General features: G+C 38.6%; 1 protein-coding gene across 1 annotated transcript; it reads left to right on the top strand.

Moving 5' to 3' along the window:
• The first annotated feature begins 333 nt into the window (after positions 1-333).
• On the top strand, positions 334-16,607 carry LOC146625802 (TLC domain-containing protein 4-B-like). Its single transcript, XM_085362487.1, has 7 exons — positions 334-650; positions 5,824-5,993; positions 6,794-6,883; positions 8,006-8,064; positions 8,286-8,380; positions 13,668-13,741; positions 15,018-16,607. The coding sequence occupies exons 2-7, from the start codon at positions 5,839-5,841 to the stop codon at positions 15,334-15,336; spliced, it is 792 nt and encodes a 263-aa protein (XP_085218613.1). The 5' UTR covers positions 334-650; positions 5,824-5,838; the 3' UTR covers positions 15,337-16,607.
• The last annotated feature ends 3,978 nt before the right edge of the window (positions 16,608-20,585 follow it).

Genomic DNA, 20,585 nt, shown 5'->3' with positions numbered 1-20,585 from the left:
GAATTGCAGTTGTGCATTATCTAATTATCTGCTGTGATTTTAATCTGCAGTAATTTGTGACAAATACTCCCATGGCACGCTCAGATTATTCGATACGGAAGCTCTGCAGCCAGTAAAGACCAGGAGGCCATGCCTGCAGTTTCGCTTTGCTGGTTATCTTGTCTGTATCAGTTCAACGAACCCGGGCTATAAATAGATCCAGTGAGTGTTTCTGGACAGACTACTGTGGTGGTTAGTGAGCATGTGTGTTTCTTTAAGAATTCAGCTGCAATTTGAGCCCTATAGGAACGAGGGAGAGATATAGAGAGAGACGGGGAGAGGGAGCTGGTTAGAGAAGTCGCTCACCAACACCGCCCCCTCCATCATTTCTGTAATCGAGCGTCGAGCTGCACGATCTGCACCTCTGCATTATGCGCGTTTGGTGTCGGTGGGAATTCTCGGTAAACACAGCACAGGCACAGAGCTCCAGCCCCTTCGCATCCCCCACAAATAGCTAGTGTGTGCGCGGAGCAGGAGGCGGTCTGTCCTGTTTATCAAGAAAATGATTCGACACGGCTGTGCCGTTTGCTCAGCGCTTATGGAGGCGAGTCCAGAAACCATAACGAGCTGAGAGAGGGGGAGACGCCAGATATCTTAATGAACGTCATAAGGTAGGTCCGTTTGGGATGATTTTGTCTGCTGTCAAATACGAGGCTACAATACGATGACACGGCTAGGCCACTGCCATTTCTTTTCCATACGCTACAGCAGCTGGCCAGGCATGCAGTCAGTGCGGCGTAAACTGGCCTTGTGAGTGGTGTTATTTATACCCGCGTCTTTGTTTGAAAGGAAATGAAGATCTGGTCAAAATCATCTTTGCTTCGGGCATTTGATCATGCACTGTATGTTTAGCAGACGATCCTGCGGCGATGCAGCACTACCCAGGTTATTTTCGTGGTGCCATTGGTTCGTCGCTTTCCTTTTTTTTTTTCTTTCCTCTTTTAAAAAAAAAAAAAAAGAGGTTCAGCCGTGTTACGCAAGCGCATACGCCAGTCTTTATAGGAACGTATGGACTGTCATAGCTGTGTTTCAGGAAGAAACCTGCTCCGGTTTTGTGTCTTTCATTTCCCAGAAATTCTAGGCAAGACTCAGTTTGAAGGCGGGCCCCGATTTGGTGTTTTCTGTCCAAGCTGCTGACGGCACAGAACATTAAATAAGGAATAAATAGCCCTGGAGCTGCAGAAGGCTTAATTTGCTTAAGTGATTCAAGCCACATTTCCAGAGGTTCCCGTAGTGAAGCGAGATCAGTGGGTTATCGGGCTATGTCGAGCTTAAAGTCAGAGTTTTCTCTGTTACGAAAGTGGCTGTCATTTTACTTGGCTAAGTCACCATGGTAACATATGATAACCACCATGGTAACTAATCTGTTTAAAATCCGCCGGGAGCGCCACGTTTTCACTGCTTCTTCTTTTTGAAGCGTATTATAGATTCTCTGCTGGAGGAATGCATTTTATATGTGTAACTAAAACCACCAATCCGTAAACATCCAGTGTTTTAATCTGGTGGTGCAGGAAGTGTATAGATGTCTATACTTGTTGCCAATTTGCTGCTGAGTCTCTTTCACACTTCTGGGATTGCAGCTACTAGAAAACAGAAAACATGCCAAGAATCTCACTGAGTAAAATCATTTTCACTTTTGATTTCCCAACAAACTAAAGCCATCTCCACGTCTCCTGTCAGGCTGTGGGACAGTAACACTTAATGTTTATATGTATCCAGTTTAAAGTTTCAGAGCTTTAATGTGTATCAGTCATGTTAGAAATACACAGCAGCATTGAGAGCGCACTCGGCATTAAAATAATGAACTCAAATTAAAATATTTATTTTACTGCCCTGTGGGTAAAGCACCAGATTAATGAATTTCTGCAGCACTAATCTCTCATCTTATTTTCAACAGTGTTGCATATCTGTTATATTTTCAACACTCGGTGTAGATCTTTTATCACCATTTTATCAACAGCGCATTAATGGCAGCATCGCCAGTTTCAGCTGGAGACACAGATCACCTTCCAGGTTCCTTCAGAAAGGGCAGCCGGCTTAAAAAAATGCCATATCACAACAAAGCCACCCCCTTTGTGACTCCTTGTGGCAAGGGAACAACCAAAAGTAGCTTTTCCATCATCATTATCAGCTGATACAATTTTTGATTGGCTAAACCCATAAGAATCAGTCAAATGAGGTGTGAAACTCATGAAGGCGCTTCTCTAAGTGTGCAGAGCCTGAAGCAGAAAACCCGGTTTAACAGAGAAAGTTGATAAGCGCTACTGTGATACCTGTTATCTCTGGGCTTTTGTCGGTTAAGCTAATGCAATAAAATGCTGGTTGTGATGAACATGAATATGCACCTCAAGTTGACATAATCTATACACCAGTGTTTCTGTTGTGCTGTAATTGCAAAGGAAACATTTGTTGCTTAAAAAATAGTAGCTTTATTCGTGCTTTGTGCGGTCCTTAATTTGCACAGCATTCTTTTTGCTTCACTCTCATTTATATGTGTAACCGTTTGCCTTGGCAGCAAGACCCTGTGTGACATGGGTAGGGCACAAACATGCATGTGTATACCAAAAACAATCCTCACTCCCTGTAGGAAGTACAGGGATTAGCTTTACTTAAATATCTCTGGGGCCATCATCACTATGTTGGCTCTTCAAGCGTCCCTTTAGCAACAAAAGTCTTTCGACCTTCTACCTAAAGGAGAGAATTCTGGTTTTGGCCTTTAAGTTCCCTTGTGATTATTTTTTTCCACTTTTACTATCGTGCTTTAGTGAAGCACACCGTTTGCCCTCAAACATTTCTTTGACGTGACGCAGAAACAAATGCAGGTATGTAATCACCAAGGCCAGAGCTCCTGGGACTGAGATATGTGTTTTGCGTGCTTGTACTGGGAGATGCTCTGTTTTGTTGCTTGGGGGATGCAAATATGCCTTTCAAATGTAACTGACTTTGCTTCTTACCAACGACTGGCACTGGCCTTATGCAAATATCTTAAATCTAACATAAAGCAGTTCAGTGGTCTGGACTCGCTGACATTTATTTCATTTTTCTGTGAAGTTCTTGTTTTTGAATTCCCTGACCTCCTTTCCAAAATAAGGGAGTAAACTTCCCCTTTAAAAAGTTGTAGGTGAGTTGTAATGTTTCATTGGCACTATGTGGGTCAAAGTAGCATTGATTCCAGGAAGCCCTTCTGATTGGCCCCATAAAGCAGGTTACATGATGTCAGAGGTTTTTGAAGAAAGCAGACATGTTGACGTGGGTTTCAGTTTTCATGGAGAAAGAGATGGCCAGAATACACAGAGCCTGTGTGGGGTTTGATAAGATCACAAGAGCATGCTGGTGGAGGGGCGTAAGAGTTGGCTGCTTGGGTAGTTACCTATGTGAGCTGAAGGGGCCTTGAAGCGTATGCTGAAGTGGGGAAGTAGCAGTTGGACTTGCAAAGTGGTAGGTTGCAGCATACTGATCCCGTGAGGAAAATTGCATCATATGCTGTAGAGCTGTGCCATGGTCAGTGTAGAATAAGTGAGCTGCTGAAACGAAGACTTATTGTCAAGTTTGGCCTTGCTTTAAGTCTGATTTGAAATGTCTTGGAACCAAATATAGTATTTTAATGCTTTCTTGTGTTTTATCTGTGTGTTTAAAAAGAACAGAGGGTATTTTAAACATTGATATATATGGGTGTCATAGGATTTAATTAGAGTGTGACCCTTCATTTTTCTTTCTTTACAGTTTTCTTCTGCACAGCGCAGGGAAATTATATTGATGTGAAGCGCTGGTGATATAATTGTCTGACAACTATAGAATCGCTTGCATCATGTGTTGTCACTCTTGCTCGAACAGTTCATGGATACATTTTATTGGTCATTCTTTGAATTTCCCTTTGGTCCTACAAGCAGGTCAAAGTTTGCACGTATCCAGTGGCGTGACACACAATCTGCCCAATACACTGACCTTTGTGAGCTGCTAGGCTTTACATTGCTAAGAAATATTTCATCGACAGTGTCCCCTTGTGGATGAATTGTGAGCATGCTGATAATCTCTTTTATAATTTCAAAAAATATTATCAATCAGTATCCTAGTTTTCTGGCTACATAAGTATATGGTGCAACATTTCATTGCTTGTTGAAACACTTCCATAGAGCTGTAACGTTTAAGCCACGTACTGTTATTGCTGGAGAATGAATATGCTGTATTTGAAAGTGCTTCTGAGACCTACATCCCACACAAAGCACTTGCCTCTGGACATGTCCCGCTTCCTCCCTGTGTAGAGGTGATTATTCATAATGTGAGTGTGAGTGATTCAGTGACATTCACAGATTCATCTCCCAGAGAATGAGGCCAGCTTTAGGGAAAGAATATTCAGCAGCAACTATATCTATCAGAGCGTTTTGAATACTTGATTTCAAGCTTGTCATTTATTCGCCGATCTGTGAATAAACAACGGGCTGTGTCTGTTTTTCGTCAGTGCACACAGTCCTTTCCCTTTCACATCAGGCCATCTGTAGTCACTGTTATACTTTTGTTGCAGCCATTACCACGTTCTATTATGAAATCCTTAATGGGTTCATAGATCCAGTTGCAGAAATTGTGCTACTGTTGTTGATGCTGGTGGAGAGACATTTGTCAAGGCTGGGGGGTTAAATTAAAATACAAAAAACATCCAAGGATAATTTTCAATCCAACCTACAGAGTTCAAACTGGACAAACAGGTCCAGAAAAGGAAGTTCTAGATACTCATCATAAACGTCTTAGCTAGAAACGACTACTGATAGGATTTTAATTCAAACAGCGTTGTTGATTCTGCAAATATATCAGGTACTTGATTGATCCGTTGTAATGTGAAAAATGAAAGCAAATCCAGGTAGTGTAGATGAAAATGCATGCATGTCATGCAATTGTGCAAATGCTTCAGTGTAACTGCTTTGCAATGTGCAGCTCGCGGAAAAAGATGCTAGAAATAATGAGGGGAATTTTGATGGAATGGATTGTGTCGGGTATGGCACTTTGCATGTCATCTATATTGCAGCATAAAGTTGGATAGTATGTAAATGGCTTTTATGACTCCTTATCCCTGCCCTCCAAATAGGGGCGATTTAAGTCAGGGGTCGGTTAAAAGCCAATTAAATTGTGTATTTCCAATTCTCTGTCACTGCTTATTTTAAAAGCCTTACAATAGATACACATCTGTAATGTAGAACTTGAGGGAAAAGAAAGTGTGTTGGGCTTTATACGGATGTGCTGAAACCACAAAGTCTGATGTCAGCGCGCACACAGGAAGTCTTTATATTTTTGCCTTCTACCCAAAGTTTCTGCTTCTGCCTGAAGCGGTTCCTGTGTCGTTACACATTGGGCTGCCATTCAGAAATTCACATTAATCATTCAGATTTCAGTGCAAGCTCTGAAGATTTGAAAAGGTAGATGAAACGGATTTGATGACTACTTATACTTAAGAGGTTTGCAGTTGAGAATTAGTAAGTAGATGGAGTCAAAAACGTGGCTACATGGTCATTTCTCTCTTGTTCCTCAAGGTTTAAGACACCTTTTCTGTTTAAGACCTGTGAGCCTTACTGACAGGTTTGATTTGATGTATTTAGTTGTGGATTTTCAGGTAGGCATGTTTTCGGTGCTTCAAGTGATGGTGTATTTACATGGTCAATACTGGTGCAACATTTCATTGCATACTCTCTCTCCTTTTTTTTTTTTTTTTTTCCCTCAGGTTAATGTTGTTTAAAAAATAACTTTGCTAACTGTTCATATTGTCTAACCATTACCCTTCACTCTCTCTTGCAGTAAGGTTGGGTGGCCATGGACCCTTTCAACCAGCTTATTCTCGTCATCTCGGTGACCAGCTTCTTCACCTTCCAGTGGCTCTTCCACAGAGTCAGCCCCTGGTTGTCTGTACGCATCAGTCCTGGCTTCCTTGGCCTCAGCGACAAGCAGAAGGTGGAATGGAACTCGAGGTGACCGAAGTCTTACTCTCACTTGGTCATGAGTATTTACTTCCACTGGGCTGCATGGAGTGTGACACTGTTCTATGTTTAACAGAGGATGATTTGTTTTAGCTCTGTCCAAACATGTCTACTAACATTAAACCCACATATTTACAGTGGCACTCAGAGAAGACTCACATGTAGGATTCATTGCGGTATTTTCTCTACAGCTATTGTGTAAGGTTCCAGCAACATGGGGGAGATTAACTAGATTGGTATTCCGAATGATCAGACTAAACTAGCCTGGTACAGCTTCCATGAATCTTGCTCTTACATGTCCTGTTTTTGCTGAGTTCATTATCCGTGAGAGCACTTGTGAAAGCAGAATGGCTACGTGATTTTAAAGTGGAAATCAAAATGAATTATTACTGGAAAGGGATACAAGCTGGGAATTCAGGGATCCCTCTTAAATTCCATGACTTCACAGTATTGTATTTATACAGTGGGGCTGTCAGGGTCTGTCTGACTGCTGAGGGCTGTGGACTGTCTCACTGTTTGAGTGATTGAATGGGACTGTGCGCCGCTCTGTCTGACCCTTCAGCAGTGTTTAATCTCTTAGTTTAATTGGTCTGAATCTGTGTGCAGTCGTGACAGGCAATCAGTTGATCCACGGTGAGTACTAAAAATTCCTCTGTCTGAAGTACAGACCAGCTTCATGGGACTTTTAATGAATAGAAAGTATATTATCCATTACTGTGTCATCATCTGCCCTTTTCAGGGATGAGCAGATAATCAAGGCTGTATGTTTTTTTTCTCTCTTTTTATTTCAGGACAGTATCAACGTTTCACGCCTTGTTGGTGGGAATATTCTGTCTTTACATTCTGTTTTTTGATGATGCTGTCAATGAAGATCCAGTTTGGTAAGAGTTTTGGCTTGGAAGTTAATTTTTTTTTTCTCAAAAGTTTTGGTTTATTTCATAATGAAGGTTATGTTTTTCTGCATTAATGTCCCCTTTGCATAGTTAAAGATGCCTAATACTGAAGAGGTGTGCAAGGGAGACAGCTTCTGGTTTGTGTCAATATCAAATAGTGAGCATAATTGTTTTAAGTTATAATGGTTACAATATTTGGCTAATCAGGCGATTACCTACCTACTACAGTCTTTGTGCTAAATGTGTAAAACTTATTTATCTGAGTTTTTATCTGTATCAGTTATACTATTAGTAACCCTGCCCTGCTCTTTATTGGACTGGAATTACTCTTTAGTGTTGGAAGCCAAGTCTGTGTATAGCTTAAGCTAGTGTTAGGTTTGTAAAAGGACAGTCTTCTTTTCCTTTGTAAAAGTGAAACATTGGTAGCTGTAGTATATTGAGATAACTTGTAACTATAACTGTACATTCACCTGGAACTCTTTTTTTTTTTTTTTTTTTTTTTTTTAAATTTCTTGCAGTTTTTGTTTTTATAGAAGTTACTGGTAGCATTAACTTGCTAGCTAGCTTGAGTTGCTAACATCTGCTTGTTCTTTTTTGTTCTCTTTTTTTAATACCATAAATTAGTTAGAAATTCTGAATCTCCATGTGTTTGTAAAGTCAATTATACCATTTAAAAAATTACAAAGAATTATTAGCGTTATGTATTACAATGTACTATGCTAAAATCAACAGCTAGACAAGTAGCCTAAACCAGAGCTAACCTCAGTCCAAATTTGGAGACAGGTTGCTATCATGCAACCTGTGCAGTTGCCTTGCAATCACGTGTTGTTGCTCAGTGGTTTCGAAGGTATTGTACATTTAACCTCTGGACATGTTGGGTTTTTTTTTTTTTTTGTTTGTTTGTTTGTTTTTTTCCCCCTCTCTCCTTTTTTTCAATGTGACTGAGGCTAAAGTGTGAATTCTGCCTCACAATACTGCACCCAACATGTGTACACACACACACACACACACTTTAATGTAGACTCATTCTTTTGCGCATCTTGTGTCAGAATCTATTTTATCAAGCGTAAGTCACACACAGTACAAATTAATTTCTTATTTTTTCAATAGGGGAGATCCTACACTGGTCAAGACAAACGTCGCAATTACAACAGGCTACCTCATATCGGGTAAGAGAAAGCTTTCAGTTTGTCAGCATAATTTTGTTAAAGTGAGTGAAAAAGAACATGCACATAATAAATTTGCGATAAACTTTGATGCTTGATGACACATTTGTGGTTCAGCCGTACTGTGCCAGCTGCTGTTTCCAAATAGTTCTGTATGCACTTAGATTGCCTTGATTACACCAATGACATGCTGTCCCTCTTTGCCCTCTTCTTCTGTTTTCCAGATTTGCTGCTGATATTTTATTATTGGAAGGCAATAGGCGACAAGTTTTTTGTAGTTCATCATCTGGCAGCGTTGTATGCTTACTACTATGTACTGGTGAGTGCCCTATTGCCCAATAGCAGAACGTGCAGGCAAGATGGGAAAGAGACAACCAAGGGTGAACAGCTATGTCCTTTTTCAGCTGGGTGTGATACATAGCCATGTATAGTCATAGGTGAGCTTAATATTTACGAGGGAGAGCCAGTTTGGTCTGTGTAAGAGATACATCAATCCCATGCAAACACATCAGATAAGTTCTCAGATAGTTAAAGCTTCAGCTCTGTCTTTATTTATTTTATTGCAAGGGGAAAGGTGCTAGAGAAAGTAAAGCATTCTTATCAGTTAGTAAGTAGCAGTATTAGTTTCTTTATTTTTCCATAGCAGAACATTCAGTTTTGGCATTATTCAAGTGTGCGAGTAATAAGATAACTGTTCTTTGGTGGTTGATGCCTTTCCTGAAAATGGCTGATTGGCACATTAACACCTTGAATAGTGTTGTGAAAATTGTAGGAAAAACAGTAATAGTCTTGATGGGATTTAGTTCAGTTTGACGTTTCCGTTTGGCCATGATGTACCTTATAAAACAATAAATCAGCTGTTTGTTGTGCAAGCTGGATCTTGTATCAGTGGTGCTCATTGTATTTAAAAAAAAAAATTCAATTAAAGATAAAAACTTGTGTATGCTGCATTGCTGCCATACACTTTGGTGTGCCAATGGCGACTCTATCCAGCATTTGTAGGTGGCACTGTTCACTCTTGGTTCAATCTGAAACCCTCTAGGTTGCCAGGATCTGTCGCATAATTACGGGAAATGAATGACTATGGTATTTTTTGCATGGAATGCTCAGTGACAGTACTGGCTGATGACCCTCTCCCTGCCCCCCTCCCCCCTCACCTTGCCCTTACAGTTTCTGTGCTTTTTGTTTTACTGACCCCCCCTTTAAATGTTGTGTGACTCTGGTGTAAGCTAAACTTTTCTGAGCTTAGCACAACTGAATGCTCAACTGTAACCACTGTGTGCATGCTCATAGCTTTGACGCGCTCTACACAGGCAGAGATTTCTGTCCTGTTACTGTGCATGAAAACAAAAAGTATTTACCATTCTTAATTACTTACCTGCCTATCTACAGTACCTTGGCTTCTGCTTGTCTGTCTTTTGTGCCAGAGCCTAGTCCTGGCTCCTCTCTTACACTCCATGCCAAGATGATAAAGTCCATTGCATAATATATAGGCCCGTTTTTCAAATACCATGCTGAATGTATTCTCAAGGGTCTACTCTAGGAGTCTGGGGGATAAAAATGAACTAGTGCTCCAAAAAGTCTTACATGAACTTTATTTTACAGTTACAGTAAATAAATGCTCTCAGTTCTCTATATTGAGCAAAAACGCAGAAAGGCATGGAATTTGCATCACTCTGATAGTAGCCCCCAATTAATCAAGCTGCTTTTTTTTTTTTTTTTTTTTTTTTTTTTAATTCTAAAAAGATGTTTTTAATTACTTGGCACTAATAGATGTAGTGTAAAGCTTACACTCTACATATTTACGTCTCACTCCCTGCTCTTGTCTATTTTAGTCGCGGCTGGATTTACGGATTATGTTTTCTCTTTTTAATCTGACAGACATTTTATTTACTTTTTCCATCTTTTAGCATTGCTAATGAGAAATATTACCTTTCCGTGTTTCTGTATCTGAACAATAATTGTGTTAGTAATGGCAGTAAAATGGTGTCATATGGTTGGTTTAAGATTCTGACTTAACACTGACTGTAAATCTAGTCGTATCTGTAGAAACGGAACGACTGTATCTAAAACAGTTCGGTAAATGAGATGAAGTAGGCCATACTGTTACTGGACACTCATGACTTTGTTTCTCAGACTAGATCTGAAATGCACATGGAACAGCAGCATGAATGTAGCCGTAATAAATTAGTTGTAATCACCCCCAAAAAGTTGGCTAACCTTTGATGTCATTTTCATTTTATTTAGTTTTGTTCCCACCCAGATTTGTCATATGTTGTCAAAGTCTTATTAGTTAAATGTGTTGAATGTGTTTATGTGGAACTGTTTATGTCAAAACTCTAAATCCACTGTTCCACAGTTCATACTTTGTAGGATGACTGAGAGATAACTGCTGCACATGCTAACTAGCTTATGCAACATGAGCACATGGCTAATTAGCATATCATTGCACATACACATTACCGAAACACATGCATTTTACACTAAATAAGCACTCTAAAAATGCTTTTACAGTTGAGCTATTTCACCACAAAGCTTTGCTAACACACCCGAAATGTCCCCAAAGTTAGATGAAGCTAGTGTAGCAATGCCTTCAGATCTGCCATGGCTGTCACGTAATCTTAATAATATCATTGCATTAACTTTCTCTGTTGCTACTTGAACCTTACCTTTATTAAAATATCCTATCACTGTCTCCATTTGTAACATAATGAAGTTCAACAGTGGGGGCAATGGATAGGGCATCATGGGCCAACAAGGTTGTGGATTGTTTTCAGAACCATTGCACTCCAATGAAACAAAAACATTACACAAGGCACATAGCTCTAGCTAAACTGACTCCTATTGAGAAATATTAGTAAAAAAAATGCAAAATGTAATTTTTTTTTTGTTATGCTTTTCTATTAAGTAGCCAATCACAAATATTGCTCAAGTAATTTAATTACTTTGTGTGGCAGCCTTTTGTGCTTATTTAAAAGTTAAGCGTAGCTTCTCAAAAATATTGGATGCATGCTTTCGTTTTTCTCAGTGTTGTAAGTGTTGCTTCTTCTTTGCTTTGTGTTGTGGCATTGTATTTTTTTCTTTCCTTCTAATATATCTGTCTGTCTGTCCTTTGCTGACTTTAACATAAATGGCCCCTCTTCAAACCTTACATGCAAAAACTACCAAGGTGAAGTTGGGTTGTGTCATCTCCGTTCATGCAAAAACTACCAAAAAGTTGTCATTTAGAAACCCAGAGCAGGTCTTGATCTAGATGGGGACTTTTTTTTTATTCCTGTCTTGTCTGCTGTTATTGCTCTTGTGTTGTACTGAGCAGCTATGATGCCCAGTCACAGTATGGACTTACCAGTTCCTAGAGGTACTAGCATGCTAATGCTAGATGGGAATATACAGTTACAAGAAAAGGTTTATGAATCTGTGAAGGATTTCTAGGAATTTTACATTGATTTCTCATAAATGTGGTGTGATATTCATCCAAGTCACAATTGCAGGCAAACACAATATGACTAAACTAATAAAGAAACAGCTATGCTTTTCACAGCTTTATTGAACAGTAACTCATTGGATATGGTGATAAAAGTGCTTATCCGAAAGCTCTAGTTTTGAGTTGTGGCTTCTTTACCATGTGACTGGACATTGCAGTCATTGTTCATTATGTTCAAGCTTTGGAATGACCAAGTCAGACAGACTTTTAACAGGAAGGCGGCGCTGGGTTCATAACCACTGTACTGCAGAGACCTTTCGGTTTGGAGTTTGCATGTTCTCCCTGTGCCTTCCTGAGTTCTCTCTGGGTATTCCGACCTCTCCCCAGGCCTAAGACATGCTTGTTAGGTTAATTGGCAACTGGTCATTGATGTGAATGGTTGCCTCTCTCTGTTTATTCTTGTGGTAGACTGGCAACCTGTACAGGTTGTACTCCACCTCTCACCTTTTGACACCAGGAATAGGCTCCAGGCCCCATGACCCTAAATTGGATAAATGGAAGAAAATTGGTAATCGATTAGAAAGCTTCATTATCATGCTACAGGAAACATTTGATAAAGATGGCTGCTGCCAACGGAGGTTCTAGGAGACACTAAATTTAGTTACTTTTGGACTGGACTTGAGTTATTATTCAGAATCAGTTTATAGGTTGTTATTAGTTTAGTCAAACTGTTTTTGTTAAGTGTGACTTGGATTAAGATCAAACCACATTTTTATGAGTAATTATTGTTGAATTCCTAAGGGTTTACAAACCTTTTCTTGTAATTGTAAACTGTTTGTATCACACAGTAAGTATGTTTCTTTGACCAACTTTTGTTACAGCCCTGACGGTAAGTCTTTTCTGTAAAAGTTAGGCTGCTGGCCAAATAACTTTGAATTCTGCATCCTTAATTTGAGCTGTGTTCTGTGCTGAGTTTGTAGCCAGCAGTCGGGAACAAAAAAAATAGTTTTCAAACTGCTGAGTCAAACAGTCTTATTGCAGCAGAAATCGAGATTGAGATCATTACACTTCATTCTAATTAATGCACTTTCTCAATCATGAATCACATTTATTTGAATATTTCCCTTATTATTGCCTCTAACTTTCCCAATGATTATATTGATGCAGCAGGTTTCAACTACTGTAGCAGTTGAAACCTGCTGCAGATCATCCGTTTCACAAAATAGTAGAATTCAGCACCTAATCCTGTAATGACATGTTTGGCAGTCAAATGTATTGCTTTATACTCTGCATGGCTTCTGATTGCTCCTTGAAATAGTGGCTGGCTGAATGTTTTTATAGTTGTACAGTGTATATATATCAAGTCCTGTTTCTGATATGTGCTCTTTTTAATTGTTGTTGTTGTTATTTAGATGAACGGCCTTTTATGCTACAATGCTTTTTTGTTTTGTTTTTTTAATGATTGTTGTGTTGGTGACTCAGATAATGCAAAAATGCTACATTTTGTGTGGGCATTTCTATATATCGCCTATTATTTTGGGTTTTAAGGATTACCTGATAATAAAGATATTGTTGCAAATTAAAATATTTTTGTCTTAACAGAAACTAAACTAATTTTTTGTGGATGATCTATATAATCTGATTTTGCTCAGAGTAACTGCCCAGATTGAGGGAGTCTTCTCTTTTTTTTTTTTCTTTTTTTTTTTTTTTCTTCTCAGTTTTAATTCCAAAGAAATAATTGACCACTGTAACTTTAATCCATTTGCACTGCAAAATAACAGAAGATTGTTATTTTGTATAATCATTCTTTATTATCTCTTTATGATGAGTTTCTTTTTACAATAAGGAAGGACTCCTCTGTGAAATAGACTCAGGTGACAGTGTAATTTTTGGACTGCAAAAATAAAGGAATACCCTTCTGCTCTGAAGGAGACGACTGTCTTTTTGGGACAACACCTTGAACTACTTAGGACAATATTAAACATAGTTGCACATGGTTAAGGCTGTGGTTTCTTTAAATCTTTGTTTTAATACATATAACTGCTGATGTCTCAGTCTTGGTAAGAAATGGTGTTTGTGTTGACCCGGTGGTGCACCAGCATCATGCCCATCATTCTTCAGTGGAATTGTTGTTGTTCCTCTCATGTCTTGTTGTCTTCCTGTCCTCATTTTGTTTTTCCAGGGCCAAGGAATGTTGCCTTATTTTGCTAACTTCCGCCTGCTAGCTGAGTTTTCTACACCGTGTGTAAACCAGCGGTATGTACTAGCTTGCTTATGACCTGTTTTTCAGGTATCTTTAGGTCTTTTTTTTTTATATATATATTTACCTTGGTCATTAGCAAGTGGAATGCATCTCAGGTGACAGCCACAGTTAAGAATATCCTATAGGATATTCTTAACTGTGGCTACGCAAAAGTAGAAAAGGTATACCTTTTCTACTTTTGCGTCTTCCTTCAGCCTATATTTAGGATTATCATATGGATGACTGTGTGTGTTTAGGCGCTCAAATCTCCACCTGTTGACAGAAAACTCAGTTTAAGGCCCCAGTCATGCAAGTCAACCACCAGTTGTCAAATAAAAATGCAGATTCCTCAAGTGGTTTCTGGAGGTTTCTAGCAGTCGCTAAAGTGTTATTGGTCACCAAGAGATGTGTGACGCTGCACTGAAAACCACCTTTCAATTGCTTTAGTTGCTAGAAGGTTGTCGTGGCTGCCAGTAGTTTGGATGGTAGATACCTACTTGTCTGCAAACACTTGGAAACTACTTGCTAAGCTGTAGTGAGAACTGAAAAAGAGCAACATAAGCTGTTGTGCTTTACCCCTGTAACTGGCACATTTGAAAGTTTTACCCTGAAGGTGAATGAGCTCCAGTTTGTGTTGCAGGTTTCACAGCTACACTACAGCTTGGAGAATAAATGGTGAGTGTTCACAGATGCGCTGGTGTCTTTTAGACAAATCACTGGCCCCCACAAAAATCAACAAGGTTTTTCCCCAGTGACTGGAGATTCTGAGGGGAGTCTGTAGGCCATTCTGTAGGCCTGAGGCCCTTTTAACCTGAGTTCTGGCACAAAGAAGATCACATATGGCTTAGACTTGACTAATATTGAAATTATACCCTGCTGGCCAAGGTATAGTTACCACGCACACACTTACTGATTGCTAAATATTTCCAAAAAGTTACTTAAGACGAGTTCTTTAAAGTCAGATATTTATCGTGCTAGAGCACAGGATAAAACATCTCTGGGTTTACCTAAGATCTTTGGTAAACCAAATGATTATTACTGGTTCTTAAACTTAATGGATTAGTTAATTTATTTAAAAAAAAATTAAGTCTGGATTGCCTATCGTAAGGTCTTCTACTAGAAAGTTGAATGAACTCATGGTAATTTCCTGTCTACATGTTTTGTGTTCAGATGGTTCTTTGAGATTGAGGTTTTTTTTGTTTTTAACTTTAATGTGGCAAGGTACTTACTGTCTTTTAAAATTGAATTGAATACTGTTATTGTTTTCTGAAAAAATGTGCTTTGTTTCAGCTGGTTCTTTGAGGTGTTGGGTTATCCCAAGTCCTCCCGGCCCAACATGGCAAATGGCGTTGCCATGGCAGTGGTGTTTTTCCTCGTCCGCATCGGTGTCATGCCAGTCTACTACAGTCGCATGTATGCGGTCTATGGCACTGAGGCCTTCTACCTGGTGCCATGGGGTGGTCGTGTAGCCTGGATCTGCTCCAGCATCTGCTTGGACATTATGAACATAATGTGGATGCATAAGATCGCCCGTGGATGTTACAAGGTCCTACGATCAGCACACCGGAGCAAAGCTGGCACACCTCAGGAAAACGGCAAGACGGATTAAGAGAACCAGGTGTCACTGGTGAGAACATGCCACAGCAGAAACACTGACAACACTATGTGCAGTGGCTCGTAGCAAGTTGGACCCTGGCATGCAAGGCTGCTTCATTAGCAGCCTACCTGGGACTTGAGATTACAAGACCACATGCAGTGAGGGAACTTGAAAGCAGGCACAGTGACCGAGATGTACCAATGGACCATTTAAAATGGCCATCCCAAAGCCATGAAATGACCTCTTAGCAATACTGTGTGCATGGCCAATTATTTTTCTTGTGAAGGATTTACCAGAAGAGGTCATCCCGGGACAAAGCGGCTGTTAGCCCAACGACAAATTGTCAAAAAGTTTACCATTCTTTACGAACTTCGTGATCAACAAAAGACTTTTGTATTAATGCTGCTGTCTGAGTCGCAGAATGAAAACGATGAAATAGATGGTGTTGGTGAGGTAAATATGTGAGGAAACCTCCAAAGCATTTTGTGAATCCACATTGATGGTCAGTGTCATAAAATCCTTGTTAGATGCCATTTGAGGGATATGTGATTAAGAAATAATCAAATTCCATCAAGTGCAGTCTCAGAAGAATTTGTGATTTTATTTTTTTTTAATTAAATTAAATTTTTTTTTTTTTAAATCACTCAACCCCTTGTAATTTAATTTTTTTTAACCTTTATTTAACCAGGAAGTGAAATTCCAGAGAGTGAGATGTTCTTTTGTGAGTGCCAAAATGCGCAGATACAAACCAGCATTTAAAGTCTATCAGAATAACAGAAGTCATATATGTTCATTTTAAATGTAGGGTTGAAGACGAATCGGTACATATATGCATTTTCTTACTTTTGTCTTGCTGGAGTCAAAGTACATAGGGTTTTAAAGATACATAGGATATTAATTAACTGGTATTATTTAAAAGGAGATGTGCAGAGTACCTTAGAAATACTAAAAGGGAAAGTGAATGTTACTGGTGGTGTCTGTACAATAAGAAATTCAAGCGCATCATCAGATGTTAATCCAGCCAAGTTATGTATACAAACTGATCACTTTGCTTTTAAAAAGTGTGTTGCTGAAGTGTTTTATTCCACATTTTCTTAGTTTTGCATTATGAAATGAATGTAGAGAGGTGAAACTCAACTGAGTCAGGGCCAAGGACAAATATGACAAATTCAACAAAACCCAGATTTTCACAGAAAATGTTTTAACGCTTTAGTTGACCTGACATTTAATGTTTGTTTGCCCTTCCGAGTGTTACTTGTTGGCTTTTCTTTTTTTTTTTTTTTGCCGCAAACTTAATTCTATACTTTTCTAGCTGTTGCCAATCCTGCAGTGTACATTTTTAGCTGGCACATTGAAACAAAACATCAAAAGTAGACACTGAATAATCTTGAATCGATGGCAGCGAAATACTTCAAAAGTTGAGACGTGAAGAGCAAAAGTCTTGTAACAGCATAACACAATAATTTTCAGTTTCGGCATTTTTGTTTAGATTTTATTCACCCAGGAAGATACAAATCCTTTACATATAGGAGACGTTTAAGATCTTTTTTTTTTTTTTTTTTTTTTTTTTTTAACTTTTCTTTTTTAAACAGAGCCGTAGTTTAACGTAAAGTCAACGACAATCAGTATTTCAGGTGGCAAAATTTTTGTGTTAATGGTAATAGCTTTTGTGTCATGTATGACTTTCAATTCACTCCTAAGGGTCCCATACATGGTGTTGTGGGTCCTGTTTATTGGATCGCTACAAGGATTTTTCACTCAAGTGGAAAGATTTGAACAATGTGTTTTGTTTGTTTTTAACATAATTCTACTTAAACTCGTTTATGTTAATCATACAATACAGAACTTGGGAATCTTTCGGTAAATTGGCAAAGGTCAACTGCTCAGTTTAAGTCATAGCAGTTCACTGAAGATTTGTGGTATCTACTTGAATATTTGTTGCACCTTTTACATGAGCTATACATCAAACACTTCTGTCATGTTTTATGTCACAGAAACAGGGAATGTTAGTTTTAAAGTCTGCCTTTTTATGCTCGGCATTTGATTTTGTTGCCTTTTTAAAATAACATGATTGCACAGTGAAGACTTTGTTACACCCAGCTGACACCACTGGAAAAAAATGTTGCTTTTCAGTGATTTTTACTTGTTTTCCTTTACCAACGCCTGTCTAATGTGATTGTTTTTTGGCATTTGTTATATAGTGTCAAATGACAGATTAAGAGGTTTGTTAAGGCTGGTTGTTTGTGTGCTTTTTGTTGTTGTTGTTGTTGTTGTTGTTGTTGTTTTTGTTGATCTATTTGTGCCAGTGCTTAAACCATTGCTACTCCATGGTAAATGCAGATGTTCACCATGAGGTTACAATATTTATTTGTCCATTTTCCCTCAAAATGTTTTGTATACAGTTGTGCCAATTTGCAACCATGTTTCTGATTGATTCTATTTACATTACCATGTCTGCATGCTGTGGCTGGTTGCAGAGTGGCAAGGCCCGGTTTGGTTTGTCCTGTTGTGATGGAATGAGATTCTTTTAATGTGCTAATATTTTTTTTATTTTTTTTATTTTTTTATTTTGGCAAACTATTGTCGGACGTCATCTTCTCTGCAGGTGAATATCACTACCATAAAATGAGGAGGGGTTGTCATTTGATGTTTCGCTGAAATTGGATGGAAATAATACATTATTATTTGGATGGCAGGCCACAAGCTCATGCATGATCAATAAGGTCTTCTTCAGGCATCTTCTATAACTGCATGTGGAATTGCATGGGGATTGCACTGTAAGCAAATATACATTTGCAAGTTTTTGTTTTTTATTTCTTTTTTGTTAGTACATGTACATAATGTTTACTTAAATGTTATTCTTGTACTGTGCCACATTAGGTAACTCACAGAACCAGATATTTAGGATAATATCCAGCACAGAAATAAACGGAAAGGGAATACTTGAATACTAATCCTCACAGTTTATAACAGTTTGGGCAGTGCAAATAAACATTAATCTTATGAGCATCATGAATTGTATGTGGACAGTTGTCTTTAATTTATTAATATGAACGAAGGAGACGTTTCAGTGACCGAGAGAGCCTGGTGCTGCTGCGAGTTATTTTAAAATGTGTTGACGTTTCTTTTCAATGTTTGGAGGAGATGTGAGTAGATGGAGTGTGTGGTGACATTCTGTGGATGTGCTGGAGATTAGAAATATTTGTCATTTACATTATTTTTTTCTCAACAATAAATGCCAAATTAACTCATTTTAAGTGTCTGATGGAGACTTAGCATATTCAGTGACATAGTTTTTCATGATTTTTGCAAGCATGCCTTGCACACTAAGTGGCCATTTCAAGTGAAAACTATTTTGGATACAATAGAAATGCCTGTTAGGCTCCAAAGAACCTGCATGTCTTACAATACCATTAAATCTTAAGATGGTAAAGCGTATATGGATAAAGCAGATATGCAACCTGATAAATACAAATACTAAATAATAATAATAATAAAAGATATCAAAATATGTATTGTTTCAAAAGGTCTAGCATAAAATGACATACTTATGCCTCAACAGTGTAATTTCTGCCCCCTGCTGGTGAAAACAGGAAAAATTGAACATCTGTCTTATTTTGTTTTTGGTTGATTAGGATCAAGAGTCCAGAAGCTCTGGCCATGAGAGCTAATGTGTCAGATGAGCCACGAGATGAGCGTTATACTGTATTACTACTCACTGTGGTCTCACTACAGGGATGTGTGTGCTGTCATTGCCCCAAATAGTAAGAGGCCCAGTAGATTTTAGATTTTTTTTAATCTGACAAGCCTTAATAATAAATGCTCACTGTTTTCCCTTTTTAAGTAAGCATCCAGTAAAAACAGTTCTGTGCGGGTTTTATTCTCTTTTTATTTTTGCTCTTGACTGTAGCCCTGTTTTATACCACCGGGTTTGCAGATGCAAAAATAAGGCCGACATTATCTCACAAAGCAACCCATTAATTTGTGGGATACATGGCTATAATTACAGTCAGATCTAGTGCCTTGATGACGGTGCAGTGAGTGCAGAATATGTTGCTTCCATCTTCTATTACTATATGCATTTGATCTACTCCTATTTTTGTAGTTAGAATTTTGCTCTTTGGTTGAAAAACACAGTCTGCTGCTCGTAGACCCATCGATGTTTGTGATTGCTCATGCAGTCAACACCGCCCCTTTAGTGTGAGTGCGCTGATCGCCACACCGGGAAACCTTGCGCTGATATTCAGGTAAACAACCATGGTGTGAATTAGTGGCCCGATTGCTTAAGGTGCGGTTGGTGAATCCAGATAAGGTTAAAGATATGTCAAACGTGCTTTCCATGGAAAAGCGTATTCAACATAATGCACGTTTATTATCGTATGCCACCGACAAGGACTGCACAATCATGACCGTGGTGATAATTATTTTGCTCAGTATTGAGATGAACTGCGTTCACAGCTTCATGTCTTTGCACCAGTATAGGAATAAATGTGCACCCTCTTTCAATCTTAAGTATCAGGATGTATTAAAAAAATCACCTCCTTAGCAGGTTCTAAAATAACTGAAATACCTACTGGGATGATAAACAACACATGACATCATTAAACCCTTTTATTATTTATTTGTTTGTTTTTAACATTTAAAATAAATAAACAATGTATGAAAAAACGTACATGATTCAGTAGCTTATAGATCCACTTTCAGCAGCAATAACTTGAAGCACCTGGACATACTGTTTCTGTATGACTTTATTGGCCTCTCATATCTCATAGGGTGGAGTAATCTTGGCCCACTCTCTTTTATAACATCGTTTCAGTTAGTTTGTTCAGTCCTGTCAGTTAGGACAGGTTCCAACTCCTGGTTGAACGTAAATTGATTCAATGCTTATATACAGAGTTTATAAAATCAACATGCTTCTCAGGTACAATCTAGGCCACCAGAAAAGGGAAATGACCTACAGCAAATAAAAGCAGCAGTGCACCAAAGGGTTAATCATAATTAATCCTATTTGAGATTTATTATGTCTATATCATGGCTGGGGGGTCCAATTATTTAATCTGATCACAGAATAGCCACGTAAATACTCAAAGAGCAAGCCTGAGGACTAGATGAAAAAGAGTTATCTTTTTTGTTTTAGTTAAAAATAATAATAAAAAATCAAGGTGAAAAGGGGACAGAACAGCAGCAGATGGGGTCATTAAGTTTCCTGCGGTGAAGGTACTGAGCTTCAATGTTTCTGTGAAACCTCCACACAGGAAGGG

The sequence above is a fragment of the Diplotaxodon limnothrissa genome, linkage group LG9 (assembly GCF_057381915.1).
Source record: "Diplotaxodon limnothrissa isolate DT_005_m linkage group LG9, D_limnothrissa_male_GT1.1, whole genome shotgun sequence".
Taxonomy (NCBI): domain Eukaryota; kingdom Metazoa; phylum Chordata; class Actinopteri; order Cichliformes; family Cichlidae; genus Diplotaxodon; species Diplotaxodon limnothrissa.
Note: the sequence above shows the minus strand (reverse complement) of the source record. Positions and strands in the feature narration are given on the sequence as shown.

Excerpts from the sequence above, each read along its gene's own strand:
- LOC146625802 (XM_085362487.1), top strand. The coding sequence starts at position 5,839 with ATGGACCCTTTCAACCAGCTTATTCTCGTCATCTCGGTGACCAGCTTC. Across the intron at positions 8,381-13,667 it reads ATGCTTACTACTATGTACTG|GGCCAAGGAATGTTGCCTTA; the intron begins GTGAGTGCCCTA and ends TTGTTTTTCCAG. Across the intron at positions 13,742-15,017 it reads ACACCGTGTGTAAACCAGCG|CTGGTTCTTTGAGGTGTTGG; the intron begins GTATGTACTAGC and ends GCTTTGTTTCAG.